The sequence below is a fragment of the Impatiens glandulifera genome, chromosome 8 (genome assembly GCF_907164915.1).
Source record: "Impatiens glandulifera chromosome 8, dImpGla2.1, whole genome shotgun sequence".
Taxonomy (NCBI): Eukaryota; Viridiplantae; Streptophyta; class Magnoliopsida; order Ericales; family Balsaminaceae; genus Impatiens; species Impatiens glandulifera.
This window is the reverse complement of record NC_061869.1, coordinates 40,071,723-40,089,709: the sequence shown is the minus strand read 5'-3', so window position 1 is coordinate 40,089,709 and position 17,987 is coordinate 40,071,723. Positions and strand designations below refer to the sequence as shown.

Below are 17,987 nucleotides of genomic sequence, written 5' to 3'. Positions count from 1 at the left end.
TGGTGTATGTATTGATACTCTTGCACTAGATGGTGTAACAATTGATTCTCTTGCACTAGATGGTGTAGGTATTAAACTAATAGTAGCATGAAAGTCCTAAGTAAGTGGGATGTGACGCAAAAAAATTTCTCCTGATTTATTTTGACTTTCAAAGACATCCGAGGGTATAACTTCTAGTATAATTTTTTGAGTAAGTGATGGTGGTAGTATACTTTCTTGAATTGGTATGTAAGTATTGGTATCTTTTGTTTAGTAAATGGTGACTTCTCTACTATAGATACACACAATGGTGACACAGTTCGACCCGAAATCAAGTGTGATAAATATGTGGTCGCATCCTCATCTTGATCAACAACAACAGGGGGAGGATTTGTGATATGCAGAATATCATACTTGACTTGCATCACTAAATCATATGTAGATTTCTGCGCGTGAAATCTATCATAGATGATATCTACTAATTCGGTAAACGTAGTATTTTGGGGGTAAGTCCAATGTTTTTTATTAAAGTGGCATGAAAATACATTATACCATCAGCATCAAATTTCCACTCTCCATTATAAAAAACGAATACTTCAGTTGCAATAGAAAACATGAATGAATGTATAAATAATACTATTCATGTGAAGTGAAAAGGGAAGTCCTTTGCGTAACGGGAAGGGTTTCGTGTAACGGGAAGGGCTTCGCGTAACGGGAAGGGCTTCGCGTAAAGGGAAGGACTTCGCGTAAAGGGAAGGACTTTGTGTAACGGGAAGGCCTTCGCAAAACGTGAAGTCTCATCGGATAAACAATAAATAACACAGTGCATGTGATTCGAAGATGCAAGAACCGAACAACAATAAACGTGAAGTGTCATCGGATAAATGTACCATTTGGAATAGTTCTCGTGCTCGTCGTCGTGCTCATTGTCCGTTGTATCGCCGTTGTCGTTGTATTTGAAGATCCCTGCTGCCCCGTTTAAGGTTAGAGAGAATGAGGAGAAGAGCGGGAAGAGAGAGAAGGAGAAGAAGAAAAATGAAAAAAATATGTTGAAGTTATATTAAATAGTAAGGGTATTTTGGACATTTCATACATTTCCATTTCACGAAACAAGAATTCCCTTCGCGTTACACAATAAGGGTATTTTCGTCCAAAAAAATAAAGTGGTCACCAGAGTAATAAAAAGTATGGGGTGACCACGGTTGCAAATAAGGCATTGTTTAGGGTCATTTTGTCAAAATTTCCCAAGTAGGTCCTTCTTACCTCGAAGTGATTTACTAAATCTCAATGAACAAGTTTTTAATTAAACTCAAAAGATTAATTATTCTCTTTGTAACTTCCAAAAATTAGAAGTTAATATTTATTTGTTTGGGTTTGTAGGTTGAAAATCTTTTATTTAAAAATTTATTTTTAAGATTTATATAAAAAAAATTATTTTGGTATTTTAAAATTAATAATAAAAATGATTAATTTAATAAATTTTAAATTTAAAATAATCAAATCATAATTTGATTAAGATAAATTTTTATTTTAAATTAATTTAAAATATTATTTATTTGATTATAGAGTCGTTAATTAGTTTTAATCTTAAATTCAATAAAATATTTGTATACGTGTATAAACGTAATTTATAAGAGATTATAATAAGTCTGATGTTTGGTGACACTCGGAAAAGAGTTTTCGCACTATATATTATGTTTTGTTTCTCGATGACTTTTCGTCTTTTGTAGACTTTACCTTTATCTCATAAATCCCAAGTTTTTAGTGATTTCTTGTAATTTCGTACACTCGTCAAAACCCAATTTGAGAGGGATATAAAATATTTTCAATGTGATAATAAAAGGGAATTTGATATTCATTCGTTTAGGGAATTTGCGTCCACGCATGGGATGACCTTTCGATTCTCATGTCCTCACACTTCGTCTCAAAACGGTAAGATTAAGAGACAGTTTCGTACTATCAATAATATGATTCGTACATTACTCACTCATGACAAGATATCCACCTCATTTTGGCATCATGCTCTCCAAATGTCCACATACCTCCTAAATATTCTTGCGCGTAAACACATGGAAGACGTTACTACGTTACATCATTTGTACCGCAATGATCCAACGTATGACCATTTACGCGTGTTTGGGTGTTTATGTTACCCCCATCCACGACGATTCATAAACTTCTTCCACGTTATATCCCATGTGTCTTCTTGGATACCCAACGAATCATTGGGGCTATAAGTGTTTTTTACATACCAAATAATTTATTTATCGTCACGTCATCTTTGATGAGTCTCGTTTTCCTTTTATTGAAAAGTAGTCAACTCCACTCTTTTATGATTTTCTCGATGATCCTATATCACCATGTGTAATTCATCATCAGTCTATACTTTCATCTCCACCTCCACCTCCATAATGATGATGTTTTTCCAAAATCAAACTTTGTTGTTCAGCATCTTGAACTAACCACCCCTTAGAAGGTATTGTTAAAAGATCATCAATTCCTAATGAAATGAATGTAGCAGTAGCTTGCTGGAAACCTAGAGTCTTTACTTGATCCAGGATGTGTGATGTATATGCCATTCCGATTCGATTGATTGGTCTAAGGTTATCGACAAAAAAGATTTGTCTAAGTCACTTCGTTTCGTTTTGTCCAAGTCACTTCTTTTTTTGTCCAAGTTGCTTTTCTTTTTGTCTAACTCACTTCATATCCACCAATTTTATCGACTTTTTTTGAAATGATAGAAAAAAGGATGTCCCTGTCGATAAAAAAAAATTAGACCTTGCTGAACTGTACAAGGTTAGGTCAATTTATAGCAACAAAGAAAAAATTAAGAATATTTATGAGGACTTCAAAAAAAAATGGATAGTTTAGATAAAGGATCCATTTTTTTAACTCCACCTCCACCTCTTCCCCCTCTCCCTCTCCCTCTCGTCCATACTCCCTCTTCTCTTCGATCGGTCACTCGAAGTCAGCGGGGGGTGTCTCGGTCCAACCGTATTTTTAACCTTCTTTCTATTAGGTCTAAATCTCATTTATCTCATAATCCTATAGCTGCCCTAAAGGATCCGAACTTTAAGTTAACCATGCAGGAAGAGTTTAATGTTTTAATTGGTAATAAGACGTGGGAGTTGGTTCCCCGTCCAAGTGATGTTAATATTATTCATTATTTATGGTTTTTTACACATAATGACTGTATTGATGGTTCTTTTTAGAGTCATAAAGTTTGACTTGTAGGTGATAGAAAAACTCAACAGGTTAGCGTTGATTGTAGAGAGACTGTTAGTCATGTTGTCAAACTAGACGTTATTCGGTTGGTCCTCAGTCTTGCCCTGTCGAAGAAATGGTCAATTCACCAACTTGATGTAAAGAATGTTTTTCTCCATGGCACTCTTGATGATGTTGTATACATGCATCAGCCCCTTGAGTTCATAGATTCCCCATTTCCTCATCATGGTTGTCGTTGAAGAAATCATTGTATGGTTTGAAGCAGGCTTCTTGAGTTTGGAACTAACGTTTTACGAATTTTTTATCCACACTTGGTTTTTCCTAGACTGTTTCAGATCACTCGTTGTTTGTATTTATCTAGGGTGAGAACATGGCATACTTATTATTGTATATTGATGATATAATATCGACGACATCCTCTTACTATCTCCGTCGATTCTTCATCTCCATCTTGAGTATGGAATTTCATATGAAGGATTTCGGTCCCTTACTAAATTGTTTGAGAATTTTGGTAAGGCCTTATTCAAATAGCATGTTCCTTTCTCAACGAAAGTATGCATCTGAGATTGTAGACCGTGCAGGTATGCCATCTTTTAATCCGTCGACAATGTCGGTTGTTACCACACCGAAACTTGGGGCTTTAGTCTTTTCTACCGTGTTAGATTCTTCTTCGAACCGCATCCTAGATGGTGCTCTACAATATTTGACATTTTCTCATCATTGATATCACGTATGCGGTTCAATAGGTTTGTCTTTCATGCATGATCCCAGGGAGGTACACATGGAGGCTCTAAAGAGAATTATTCGGTATATTTAGGGAGCTCTTGATTTTGGAATTCATTTTTCTCCATCCTGTATTACATCCCTCTTGGTTTATACAGATGTTGACTAGGAGGGTGCCCAAACACGTGTCTGGCTACTATGTCTTCTTAGGAGATAATTAAATCTCTTGGTTGGCTAAGCACCAAACCACTTTATCATATTCTTTTGTTGAGGTTGAGTACTAGGCGGTTGCGAATGTGGTTTCGGAAACTTGTTGGCTACTGAATTTGCTCTTAGAACTTCATTATCCAACTCTCACCACTCTTCTTGTTTACTATGATAATATGAGTACGATTTACCTCTATAATAATCTTGTTCAGCACCAACGGACCAATCACATTGAGATGGACATTCACTTTGTTCGTGAGAAGGTCTCACACGGTCATTCGAGTTCTTCATGTCTCATCTCACTTTCAACTTGTGGATATGTTCACGAAGGGGCTTCCGAGAGTTCTTTTGAAGAATTTCAATACAATCTTCTCATACATCGCTCACCTGCTTCGATTGCAGTGGTGTAATAAATATAATCAATTAATAGTTATATTGAGATTTTCTATATATGGTTTGTCTAACTAATATATTGGAGATCCCTATATTAGTGGATTTCAATGTATTAATCTTGTATATAGTTTACATTTTGGAAAGAATAGAACAACGGATTGTATTCCTTTATTAATAAAACTAAGATTATTTTCGTACGATACAGACAAATAAAATTATAAATAAAATAAACTTAATAAAAAAATAATAATAATATGTATTCAATGTTTAAAATTCTTAATTAAAATAAAAAAATAGAACACTCTCATTTCACATTTTATTCACTTCACTAAAACAACTTGTCTTCTCACATATCTCATCACATATTTTTTTCGAATGAACATCCTATCTCGTGACCTTACACTTTCATTTTGGTCAATCAAATATTTGATTCATATTTTTAATATTTACATTTTGGTCAATCAAATATTTGATTCATATTTTTTTAACCACTTTCAATTGATACTGACCTATTATCCCTCGTCAAACCACATCTCAATCACACTTGGTTAAAGTGTTGTACTTGTTTTTGTTAGGTTGCAAGTTTGAAACATACATATAGCTTTTTTAAATTTTATTTTTAACCGTTTTAGGTTTATGGGCGGGTCAACCCACAATCCGACCCAAGTATTCATTTACTCTCACATATATATCCAAATTAACCACAGCTTTCGACCCGACAATCCAAACACTTTAAAAATTAAGCATCATATTATATTATATATATATATATAACTTAATTTATTTAAAAAGTAATGACTAAAATTTTAAAATTATATTTATAATTTATATTAAAATAATTTTGACAAAGTAAGCAATTACAAATAAATTTAATGCAAGATGATTATTTATAAAGGCTAAGTTGAATCTTTTCGATCGTGGATGATAGCTACGTCTAGTATTTATCATCCTCAGTCGAGAGCAAGGGGCCAGATCACTAGTTTTTCCAATGAAAATCTAATCTTGTGACCGAGTTTGTGGCGACAAATTAGAAGGCACGGCCATCATCCTCAAATTTGAAGACGTTCCCTAACTAAATTCCGAATATCTCAAACCAAATCAAACCAAGTGTCAAGTTGAATCCTCTCGGTCATGAATGATAACTACGTCTAGTATTCTCCGTAAACAATCATGTCATCCTGGGTCGACGCCCAAAGGACAGATCACTAGTTTTCTCGGTCAAAAACTTGCCACGTGACTAGCTTGTTCGGCAAATTTTAGACCCAACGATGACTCTCAACTTTGAAGACGTTCCCCAGCGAATTCATCGAAAATCAGAAATATGCCATGCATGATCTGTAGTTGTGAAAACCATTGCCAAGTTGAATCTCCTTGGTCTTGAGTAACTGATGTGTCTAATTTCTACCGCCCTCGGTCGTAAACCATGACACCGCCACACCCCCTTTCCTTTTCCAGACAATGGTCGAAAACCATGTCGCCACACAAGTTCTAGTCATGAGCGAGAACCGAGGTTTCCCTAACACTAACAACTAGGGGATTTAGAGAATTAGTGAAGGGACCATGCTAGAACCCACCGGGACCGAGTGATATTTTTCACCGGTCATACGCTCAGTCGAAGGAGGAGAGCACCCTACCCCCTTTATATATGCTTATTTTACTGTTTTTCTTTCAACAACAGTAGACATTGGGGTGCTTATGCATGCATACAATTCGAAAATAAATGAAGAAAAATATTTTTTAATCCAATTCTTTTTTGTTAATTCATATTATGAATAATAATGGTTATATAAAAAAATTAGGAAAATTTTATATTTCTTCGATTAAAATCATTAAAAAATAGGATAAATGATAATAATTCCAAATAAATCTCATTAAGTCCAAAAACTTGTTTGTAAATTATTATATAAGTTGTAGTGTGGTATTTAGGATTGTTTAGGACATTGTTGTATAATAAGATTGTAAGTTCATGATGAAGAATGACTTTTTTAATAATAATGGGTAATAATGAACATATATGTTCAAATGTGAAGAAAGTGTTTGTGAAGATCATGTTATAAGTGATCTAAGTTTATAATTTAGTAAATAGAGTCATTGTTATGTAATATGTTTTGGTAAATATTACTCGGGCTTATCGGTCAAGGGTATAAATGAATAATTGAAAAAATAAAATACATCAGATGTCAAATCATACACGTCCACTCCTAAAACAATTGAAATAAAAAAAAAAAATTAAAGCTAGGTTGGTTGTTTTGATGTTTATAAAAGAGAAAAGGAAAAAAAAAATAATACTAATTTGAATATGATATGCAACATAAACTAGGTTAGAGCAGTGAAGAAGAATACATCAGAATGTTGTTTATTAAAATAACTAAAATATTTAATTGGAAAAATCTCAATAAATTCAGTAATAGTTACCAACAATGTAAAAAAGAGGCATCAAAATGATAAGAGGCTCTGGTTTGTATATTATATTATACTTTAGCTGGAAATTTTGAATATTGTAGTTGTTAATAAAAGAATATGTTCCATCAAATATGCATCTCAAATCAACTAGCCAATCCCCAAAATTACAAGCTTCTCAATTTCTCTTCAATTTTACTCATAAAATTCATAACCTCTCACAAAATTAATAATAATTAAACAAACAATCTTACCCTTCAACATCATCATCCTTTTCTTCTTTTTTAAGATCATTGTCTTCAACATTCTCCAACTTCTGAAATTCAATCCCTTCTTTAGGACTGTCCAAAGTTCGCTTTTCTTGTTCTTCTTCTTCAAATACCTTTTGGGCTCTTTTTTCTCCATTTCTAACCACTTTCATTTTCAACGCCCCTATCAATTCCTCGACAGCCCTATCTCTATCAAGTCGGTTTTTAATCAAAACTTCACTCACATCCGCTGGAGTCATTTCTGCAGCAACTATTACCTCCTCCAATTTCTTCATTACATTCTCATCCAAATCTCCGTCGTTGAATCCCAAGTAGTTTTTTAATAGAATCTTCAATGCCGGAAATGAACAGTAAGACATGAAGACATGCATATCCATTCTTCCACTTCTTAACAATGCTGGATCGAGTTTCTCCACATGATTTGTTGTGAATACAAATATCTTCTCACTCCCACAACACGACCAAAGACCGTCGGTAAAGTTTAGCAACCCTAATGAAGGAATTTGTAATTAGATTAAATATAACATCATTCCTCAATTACTAAACCAATGACAACTTAAGCTATCTAATAAATTAGAGAATTGCATAGAAAACCAAAGAGAATTGTAATCTTGTTATAAACTAGTTTTATTCAATGAGTAATAAATAAGTCATAGTTTACCTATACAAATATAATAAAATAACCTAATTCAAATTCAAACTAAAATCAAAGTAGTTCATTTAATTATTATTTTCCTCAAACTAGTTTTGATTTTAAATAAAACTGAATCTTAGAGTTGAATTTGAAAATATATATATCTAAGATCATTTTTTAAAAATTTAATAATAATCAAACATAACTTTCATAAACACTATAATCCATCAAATCATTAATTTTATTAATTAATATATATATATATATATATATATAATTTATCATTATATATTAATATATTCAAATCTTTTATTCACAAAAACTAACTTTTTTTTAAATTACACTAACATTATTTAAATAAATGCAAATTTTATTTAAATTAGTTAACCATATCAATTATTATGAAAAAAGTGTTTCTAACCAAATATACCAATATAAACTAGATCTATCCAAATAAAGACTTATAATAAGTTTAGTTTCAAAAAGTATTTTTTTTTTTTAAATATAGAAATAGGAGTTTAAAAAAAAATTAATGAAATGCAAAGATGTCATTTAACAAAATCTAATATTTATTTATTAAATAAAAACTCAAACTTCTTAAATATAATTTTTTTTTAATAAATGAACATTATTAATAAATTGATACATTTCATACCTGATAATGTAATCGAGTTTGTTCCTTCATCGCCGGCGCCTCCACCACCACCACCACCGTGAACAACCGCCGGTCCCCTGAAGTCCGGGGAACACTCATTCTTCTTCCGATTAGTAAGAGTAATCGAGCAATCAATATCCTCAATTACAATAATCGATCTCGAACTCGTCTTCATCAGCAACTTCCTTAGCTCAGAATTGTTCTGCACCTCGGTGAGTTCGAGGTCATAGATATCATATCCGAGGTAATTCGCCATAGCCGCAATCATACTTGATTTCCCTGTCCCCGGCGGACCGTACAACAAATATCCCCTTTTCCAAGCCCGACCAGTTTTCTGATAAAAACACTGTCCTTTAGCAAAACATTTTAAATCCGCCATGATTTCCTCCTTCTTTAAAGGATCCATAGCTAATGTTTCAAATGTGCTTGGATGTTTAAAAGGAACCGATTCCCATGGATGTGATCTAGAATCAAGCGACCCCCCTCTGGAATTTGTATAAAGAAACCGATCTTGATTCCTCCGTTTAATTTCATACGCCTTTTCCATAATATGATCAAGATAAAGTTCTAAAATTGTTTCTCTTTTCCGGATTCTAAGAGAAAACCCACGTTTCTCATCCGGAAGCGGCCGCCATGAGAAATTCTGGGACTGACGGTGGGTGACGACGTGTTCCCATAGAACGGGGACGCCGTTAAAGATGTCGATTAATCGGTCGTTGTTGGATAAACCGAAGGTGACGGCGGAGGAGTTGACGGCGCGTGTGAGAGTGAGACGGGTGGTTCCGATTGAGGAATGGGCGGCGGCGGCGCTTAGGTAGAGTTGGGCGGCGTTGTAAAGTTCGTTTGTGTTGACGCCGTCAATTTCGGTTATGTCGTAGTAACAGTAGGATGAACACCAGTTGAAGAGACGGCTGAAGAGTTTGGCGAAGAGGAAACGGAGCTCCGGCGGGATTATTGTTTGGAGAAGGGTTTGGCAAAATGCAAATACACCCATGAAGGATGCTAAGGAAGTCCAGAATTCTTTCATTGTTTGGGGGTGAGGGAAAAAGATGTGTGAAGTGTCTCCTTATAATGACTTTAATTCATATTTTTTTAATCACAAAATTTAAAATACATGATTTTATTAAAGTATATTTTATTTCTTTTGTATCTCAGACAAAAAAAAAAATACATGATTTTGTTAGATATGATTTTTATATTATTATTATTATGTTATTATTTAACTATTATTAATATCTATTATTATAAATTATTATTTTATTAATATTATTTATTTTAGTTATTGTATTATATAATTAATGAAAATTTAATTAAAATATAAAACTTAATTATAATATAAATTTGTATGTGAATTATATATTTAGTTTAAATGTTATTAATTAATGTAATAAAATAAATATTAGAACAAACATAATAATATATTTATAATTAAATTAAATTATATAAAGAGAAAAATTATATTATTTTTATGTGTAATTTTTTTAGTAATAAAATTATAATAAATATATGAATATTATATAATAATAATAATATTAAAGGTTATAATACAAAAATTAAAAGTTTCATTTGTAAAATGAAATATTGTTTCAAATCAACTAAAATAAATTAAAAAAATAAGTTTATTCAAATGCTAACTTTATTTTGATATTTAGGTTAAAACTTAGTTATGATCAAGTTAAGTTGTCTACTTCTTTTGTGTACGTTCAAATCTAAAAAACTTTGCTACTTTAGACGCGGTCCGAAGCAGGCTGTCTTAGACGTTTAACGTAGTTAGACGAGACAGTCTAACTTCTTTAGACGCGGTCTAAAGGGAAACATGGTTAGACGAGGTAGTCTAACTCCTTTAGACGTAGAAAAACGTAGTTAGACGAAGTAGTCTAACTCCTTTAGACCCGGTCTAAAGTAGAACGTTTCTTGCCTCGCTTTAGCAGTTGTCTGAAGGAAGCATCCGTCTAACTACGATCTCTCAGCTTTCTGCTCCACCTTCTTCTGAGCAGTCTGACAAGCCAGCTAATTCCATCAAATGAATGAATGTCACGTACGCTGATATCTCTCAAATATATATTCCCAGTACAAGACGAAATCAAAGGATATTCGGCGTGCTACATGTTCAGTACGACCACGATCCAAATTGCTGAGTATGTTGTACTCTCGTACTATAGGAGGCCGTCCAACGAACACATGCCACATATACACAAAGAACATTCGACCGTTGGTGTACTTCAACCATAAATACAAGCTCAAGGACAACGGTCGAACAACCGATCAAAATTCACACCAACGAACAAACGAACAACTACTTAACACTCATGAAAATCTTTTATTATCTATCTGTCTAACTGTGATTATATTGTAATTACATATTATATTCTCTGTGAGAAATATCAATGTTGTAAGTTGAAAAGAGGTTGTTATATTCAACAAAAAGTTAGTTAGCTCAATGAGTTATATCTGATTCAAAGTCTTTAGTGGATATCCTTCCGGTTGTGGAAGAAGGGGTAGGAGTTTTATCTCCGAACATTCATAAAACTCCTTATGTTCTTTACTTTATGTCATTTGCATTCGGTTGTCTAAACCTTCAAATCTAACAAACAGTTCCGCACTTGAATCTAGGAGAGGTTGAATCAACTCTGTGAAGGCAACGAGCAAATCAAAGAGAACAAACTCATGGTTGCCACACAACAATTTGATAAAATTAAGATGCGTCCTGGAGAGACGATGTCTGAATTCGATGGGAGATTCAACAAGATTATCACCACTCTTTCCACCTTGGGCAAGAATTACAGCAACATAGAGGTTGCAATCAAAGTCATTCGTGCTCTGCCCAAGGAGTGGGATATCAAGACGATGGCGATGAGGAGTCTAAAGATCTCAACAAGATTGAGTTTTTTAACCTACTAGCCGATCTAAAGGCCTATGAGTTTGAGATAAACTCTAGGAATGAAGAGGAGCTTTCCACGTCGGCTATTGCAACTAAGGCGTTGGTGACGGCTAAGGAGCCACCTGCTGCCACTGATGTGAAGACTACTGCAAAGCAGATCAGTAGCGATGCCATGACTCTCTTCATGAAGAAATTCGGAAAATTCATGAAGAAGACCAATTCTAACTCAAGCTCTTCAAATAATAACAATGATGATAAGAATAACTATAAGATTAACTTAAAGTGTTTTAACTATGACAAACTAGGACACTTCAAGTCGGAGTGCAAGAAGCCAAAGAGAGATGAAAATAATAAGAACAACCAGAAAGAGCTGAAGGCTCTCATGACAACTGACAGCAAAGCCAAGTGGGATGAAGAGGTCACAAGCTTCATGGCAGAAGAAGAAAACGAATCAGAGGTATTTGATTTCTATTCTAAAGAATTTACAAGAGATGAATTAACTGTTGCACTTAATGACATGGTCATTGAGTACAAGAAGTTTTCAGACTCTTGTAATGAAATGAGATTGAAATATGAAACTGATAACTCTTCTTCATCTCAACTCTCTAAATAATATGTTTTTGAAAATAATGTGGTTGAGCTCTCATCTAAGAATGAGAATCTCAAAGAAAAGGTTCAAACATTGTTTTCTAAAAACTAATGGTGGACATATGTTGTCAGTTCCTTGACAAGGTCAGGAGATGCAGTCAGACAACAAATAAGTGCGTTGAGGCCTTCCGGATGCAAATCCGATTTAGGATTTAACAAGGTTATCCCAGATCAGTCTCATAAGAAGTTAAACCCAGTGGAAGACAAGCTTAAGACTATAAGCTTTATTAGGGATAGTCTAACAAATAAAGGAACTGATCCAAGCTGTGAGGACTTAACCTTAAAGGATGAGATTATTTATGTCAAGCCAATTATAAGCTGGATGAAACCTAGGAAGGAAGAGGTAGTGAGTCTGACAAAACAAAACCTGATAAAAAGTCAAGAAGTTTTAACCAAAAACCATCATCTAAGGTTAATAGTTCAGCTGCTAGTAGAAAGAAGTCTGTTAAGTCTAAGTCATATGCATTAATCACAACACAACATGAGAAATCTATCAGGATAACTCAAATATGGATTCTTAAGAGACTGATGGACTGATGATCCAAGGGAATGTGGGTACCAAAAAGTTGTAAATATGTATTTTGTAGGTACAACAGATCAGTTTCATGAAGGAATTTGGAAGCATACTCTTCTAAGAATATGCTCTAACAAGATCAGCAAGTGGAAGATGTGTTCATGAAGCCACTCCTCAGACTAAATTTTCTTTCCTTAAAATGTTTTGGTCTTGAAGACCTCAAAACTATTTAGTTCTTAAAACATGCACAAATTGAAGGGAAAACTGTTGATGTTTAAAACAATCATACATACATGTATAGATGGAGGTCTTAATTGGTCTGATTAATCGTTTAAAAGAGCTATGTACTTAGACGAATATTTGCTTAAGCAACTTGCAAATTAAGTCTGGTTAGACATCTACTTATTAGAAAGACGTCTAAAGAGCATGTAGACGAGCGTAGTTAGACATCGTCTGAACAGACGCATGATTAGACGTCTGTAGACGCGCATAGTTAGACGCCGTCTAAACTAGATGTCTACCCAACTTAGACACAAGGTATACGGATGACATGTTAGACATCTAACTACGTATGCCTTTAGACGCTTTATCTTCAACCAAGTACGACAGCTGTCCATCATTTCATAAGTTGTCTATGTACGCTTCCCACCCACAAAATGAAAAGCCATATCTCAATGTTAAAGATATGACTAATATATCTCATGGCTTGTGTCTTTCCACCTTCCAAAATTATGATAGATTTTATTATGACTTTTATTTGACGTCTTTTAATCGTGACTTTTATTGGGAACACGTTTATACATTAAATGACGATTCACTTTTAATGATGATTTTATTAGTCCTATGTTAGTCATACTCTATAAAGAGTAACTAAAATATTATATATTTAAAATTATTGTTTTTTATTTTATATATATATATATAAATATTCTTTAATGTTTGTTATAATAAAAAAAATTAAAATTTTCATAAACTTAAAATTGTCTCGTATTATAATTATTTTCTATCTATAGCTTATTCAAATAACCTCTGTTTATTAAGTTATTTTAATAAAAAAAATAATAAATTAACAATAAAGTATTATTAGTAGATTTTAAAGTCAAAAGTTTTGATTTTAAACTACCTACTGTATTAAAATATTACAATAAAATAAAAGATAGTACAAACTAATTAATATGTAACATTCTGTTACGGTCTGCTCACCAAAGCCTCGGTCCTAAAATATTTGTTGCACCCGTCGCTCGGCCCTAGTGTGCATATGGGCCAGTTTATGTTTTTTATTGAATAATTTTGTTTTGTTTCATTTCTCTCTTATTTCTCTTAAACCGAATTCTGTTATTTTGGAAGTAGTTGTAACCGAATACTCTTGGGTAATTCAGCCTCTTTAAATGTTGATGCCCACCCCACTTTTTGGGGCTATGAATTGAAGTTTGTGAAACTTGTTGCTCTAAGTTATTTCTCGGCCCTCAACCTCTTTCTTGGACTACTAGGTGTATTCTAGTGGTATTCTCTTCTCACCCCGGTTTCTTCTCTCTTTAACCTCGAATTCTTTCTTCACTCTATGTCCGCTGCGTTTGAGTATTAAATTTCATCATTGGTCCCAACAATCAAGAACTCATTTCTTTAATCAAAGAACTCGAAAGGCTCGGTTATAGTTTAAAGCGTAACAATTGGTATCAGAGCTGGGCGATTCTCCAAATGGTAAAAACCCGCCAGCAAACAGAAATGGAAGCACTAAAGTTCCTAATTGAAGGATTGTCCCAACAATCAGCCGCTACGCAGGCCATTTTGCACCAATACATGACTGAATCGGTTGCCTTGCATGGTGCCCTTAAACAACAGCTGGTCGAACTAAGCAATAATATAGACGGAAGATTCAGTGTCACTGAAGAAAGACTTGCAGTAATTGAAAGTGCCGCATCGGGTAAGGGCCAAGATCCCCGCGCCGTCCTCGATGATCAAGATGAGCCTTCTTGCCACAGTCCTCCGTTTAGGCCCCATCACCCTGGCCAGAACCGCGACCACCATTATGTTCCTCCCACTCGACTAATCAAGGTCGACTTCCCTCGGTTTGATGGGTCAGATGTCGAGGGCTGGTTGATATCTGCCGAGCAATTCTTCAGGGTGGATAGGACCAAGGACGACACTAAATTAGATATCGCCCCCATTCACTTTTCTGGCGAAGCAAGAATGTGGTACGGGTCATATCTTCAGAACCGCAACCAAAAGGAAGCATTGTCATGGGATGTGTTCAAAAGAGACCTCGTGGCGCAATTTGGGCCCTCTATACACGACACTCCAATGAGGCAGTTGATGAATTTGAAACAGGTTGGTTCGATCCAAGAATATAATCTCCGGTACATGTCGATCTCTCAAAAGTTATTACATATGCCAAGGGACTACGTCATAGATTGCTACTTGTCCGGTCTAAGGGAAGAGATTGCGAACTGCATCAGGTTGCGATTCCCAGATTCTTTAAACGAAGCCATGGCCATGGCTAAGGTCCAAGAAGCAACGTATCAGTCCCTAATGTGCAGCGGGCACTTGTACAGCGCCGAAGCACCGTTGTTGCCCAAGCCATCGAGTATTAACACAGCCTGGCCGAGCAACAATACCGACTTCAAGAATTCATCATATGGGTCCTCTTCAAGTGCAAACCAGGGCCATGTTAAGCAATTAGACCCGGTCTCAATGGATGAAAGGCGAAAGAATGGCCTATGCTACTCTTGCAATGAAAAATGGCAACCAAACCATATGTGTAAATCAAAGTTATTCATGGTCTCGGCCAATCAAGAAGACCAAGAACTCGATCAAGAACCTGTTTTTGATGATCTACCCTTGTTGCTCGGCCCAAGGGATGAACCAGCCATATCCTTACATGCCTTGACCGGCTCTAAAGCTTTTCAAATGTTCCAGATTCTTGGCAAAGTTGGGAACCTGCCGGTAGTGATCCTGATCAATACAGGCAGCACCCACAATTTTATCAATAACAGGATTTTGGAAAAAATAGACCACAAAAGCATAGCAACCTGGGTGCAATCGGTTAGAGTGGTCGATGGGTCTAATGTGTTATGTTCTAGTGTTTGCAAAGACTTGAAGTGATCGATGGAAGACAATGAATATCAAACAGAAATGAAGGTAATTTCCATGGACGAATATGATATTGGGTTGGGCATTGAATGGCTGATTACTCTAGGCCCGTCATCTTGGGACTTCGAAAAACTGACCATATCCTATGAGAAGCAAGACAAAACCATGGTCCGAAAGGGTATTCCTCGGTCGCAAGCCACTTTGATGCATGTAAACCAGCTGGAAAAGACTCTAGATGAATATAGTGTTACTGCCAAAATGCAAATAAAGAGTAAGCCCGAAGGCCAAACTGTTTCACTCGCGGCAATGACCTTAGAAGATATTCCTAGAGATCTAATTAGAAGCTATGGCTCTTTCGATGCCGCTGTTATGCTGGTTCGGGAAAAAGACTTGGCCTGGATTTTTGATAACACTATAGAGTTTAATAGAAGTTGGAAGAAATTATTTTTGCACCAGGCGCTGGAGACATTGCAGCAACAAAGCTCAGCTCTAAACAATGAAAAACTCGACCCCGGGTGCACAGAAATTCCATACATGGGCGGAATGGCGAGGACCCAACCAGCTCCACTACTGAAACGATTCTGCCGAAAGATTTTTAAGAAGACCGGTCCTTTGCGGCGAAGCTTGCTGAACATTTTGAAGCCCGACCGAAGCAATATGTTTTGAAGTTTGAATATGCACATTAGAGGCTGACCAGTCCACGTTCTCTTCGTCGAGGGCGATGAACCTTGAAGGGGGAGATTATGTTACGGTCTGCTCACCAAAGCCTCGGTCCTAAAATATTTGTTGCACCCGTCGCTCGGCCCTAGTGTGCATATGGGCCAGTTTATGTTTTTTATTGAATAATTCTGTTTTGTTTCCTTTCTCTTTTATTTCTCTTAAACCGAATTCTGTTATTTTGGAAGTAGTTGTAACCGAATACTCTTTGGTAATTCAGCCTCTTTAAATGCTGATGCCCACCCCACTTTGGGGGGCTATGAATTGAAGTTTGTGAAACTTGTTGCTCTAAGTTATCTCTCGGCCCTCAACCTCTTTCTTGTACTACTAGGTGTATTCTAGTGGTATTCTCTTCTCACCCCGGTTTCTTCTCTCTTTAACCTCGAATTCTTTCCTCACTCTATGTCCGCTGCGTTTGAGTATTAAATTTCATCGTTGGTCCCAACAATCAAGAACCCGTTTCTTGAATCAAAGAACTCAAAAGGCTCGGTTATAGTTTAAAGCGTAACACATTCTTATCAAATAAAAATTATAAAAATATAATTATATTAATTAGAGTTTAAAATAGTAAATAATCTATAAAATAGTATCTAAACTCTAAATATTAAAAGTTACAGTAATTTTGGTGTCAATAAAAATATTTTAAAATAAAAAATATATTTTTTAATGAAACAAAATAAATAAATATATGAATATAAAAATAAATAAAACTAGAGTTTGTAATCTACTGGTTTTTTTAGTTTTATCCGATTTTTTCCAAAAAAAAAAAACATTTGATTGACTGAATTAGATAAAAACTACATTTTTTTAAATTTTATACCTATATATTATATAATACTTTTATAAAATTAAATAGTTTAATTTATATTAAAATAAATTTGAAAATATAATAAAATAAATTTTAAAATATACTAAAATAAATATAAAAAACTATATATATTAATATTAACTTTTATTAATAAAGAAATAAAAATTTAAATAAATAAAAATTTTATTAATCACTTATATTAGATAATATAGTTTTATTTATATTATAAATTTATTTATAATTAATATATTTTTTTAAAATGAAATAATTTATTTATTATAATATTTATTTAGGAAAATGATATAAAGTTAGTTTATATAAAAAAAATTGAATAAATTTTCTTATAAATATTTAATTTAAATGAGATATATTTACAAATTAATTAATATTTTTTATTTAAATATATTAAATTTTATTTTTCAGTATAATTATTTATTTATTTGAATTTTTTAAAATTTAAATGTTATACTAATTTTATAAATCATTTATATTAGATAATATAGTTTTATTTATATTATAAATTTATTTATATTTATTATAATTAATATAATTTTTTTAAATGAAATAATTTATTTATTATAATATTTATTTAGAAAGATGATATAAAGTTGGTTTATATCAAAAAAATTTGAATAAATTTTTAATATTTAGATGAGATATAATTATAAATTAATTAATATTTTTTATTTAAATATATTCAATTTTATTTTCTAATATAATTATTTATTTATTTGAATGATTTAAAATTTAAATGATATATTATATAATGTAGTAAGTTATAGTTTTATTTATATTGTGAATTTATTTTTTATTAATATAATTAATATAATTTTTTTATTATTGT

General features: G+C 33.5%; 1 protein-coding gene across 1 annotated transcript; it reads right to left on the bottom strand.

Moving 5' to 3' along the window:
* Positions 1 to 7,050: 7,050 nt before the first annotated feature.
* Positions 7,051 to 9,512, bottom strand: LOC124912162 (AAA-ATPase At5g57480-like). Its single transcript, XM_047452724.1, has 2 exons — positions 8,486 to 9,512; positions 7,051 to 7,686 (listed from the first exon to the last, which is right to left on the bottom strand). The coding sequence occupies exons 1-2, from the start codon at positions 9,510 to 9,512 to the stop codon at positions 7,178 to 7,180; spliced, it is 1,536 nt and encodes a 511-aa protein (XP_047308680.1). The 3' UTR covers positions 7,051 to 7,177.
* Positions 9,513 to 17,987: the final 8,475 nt, after the last annotated feature.

What these genes read in the sequence shown, in the direction of transcription:
- LOC124912162 (XM_047452724.1), bottom strand. Translation starts at nt 9,512, where the DNA reads ATGAAAGAATTCTGGACTTCCTTAGCATCCTTCATGGGTGTATTTGCA. An exon ending in AAACTCGATTACATTATCAG is followed by an intron (nt 7,687 to 8,485) that starts GTATGAAATGTA and finishes TTCCTTCATTAG; the next exon opens with GGTTGCTAAACTTTACCGAC.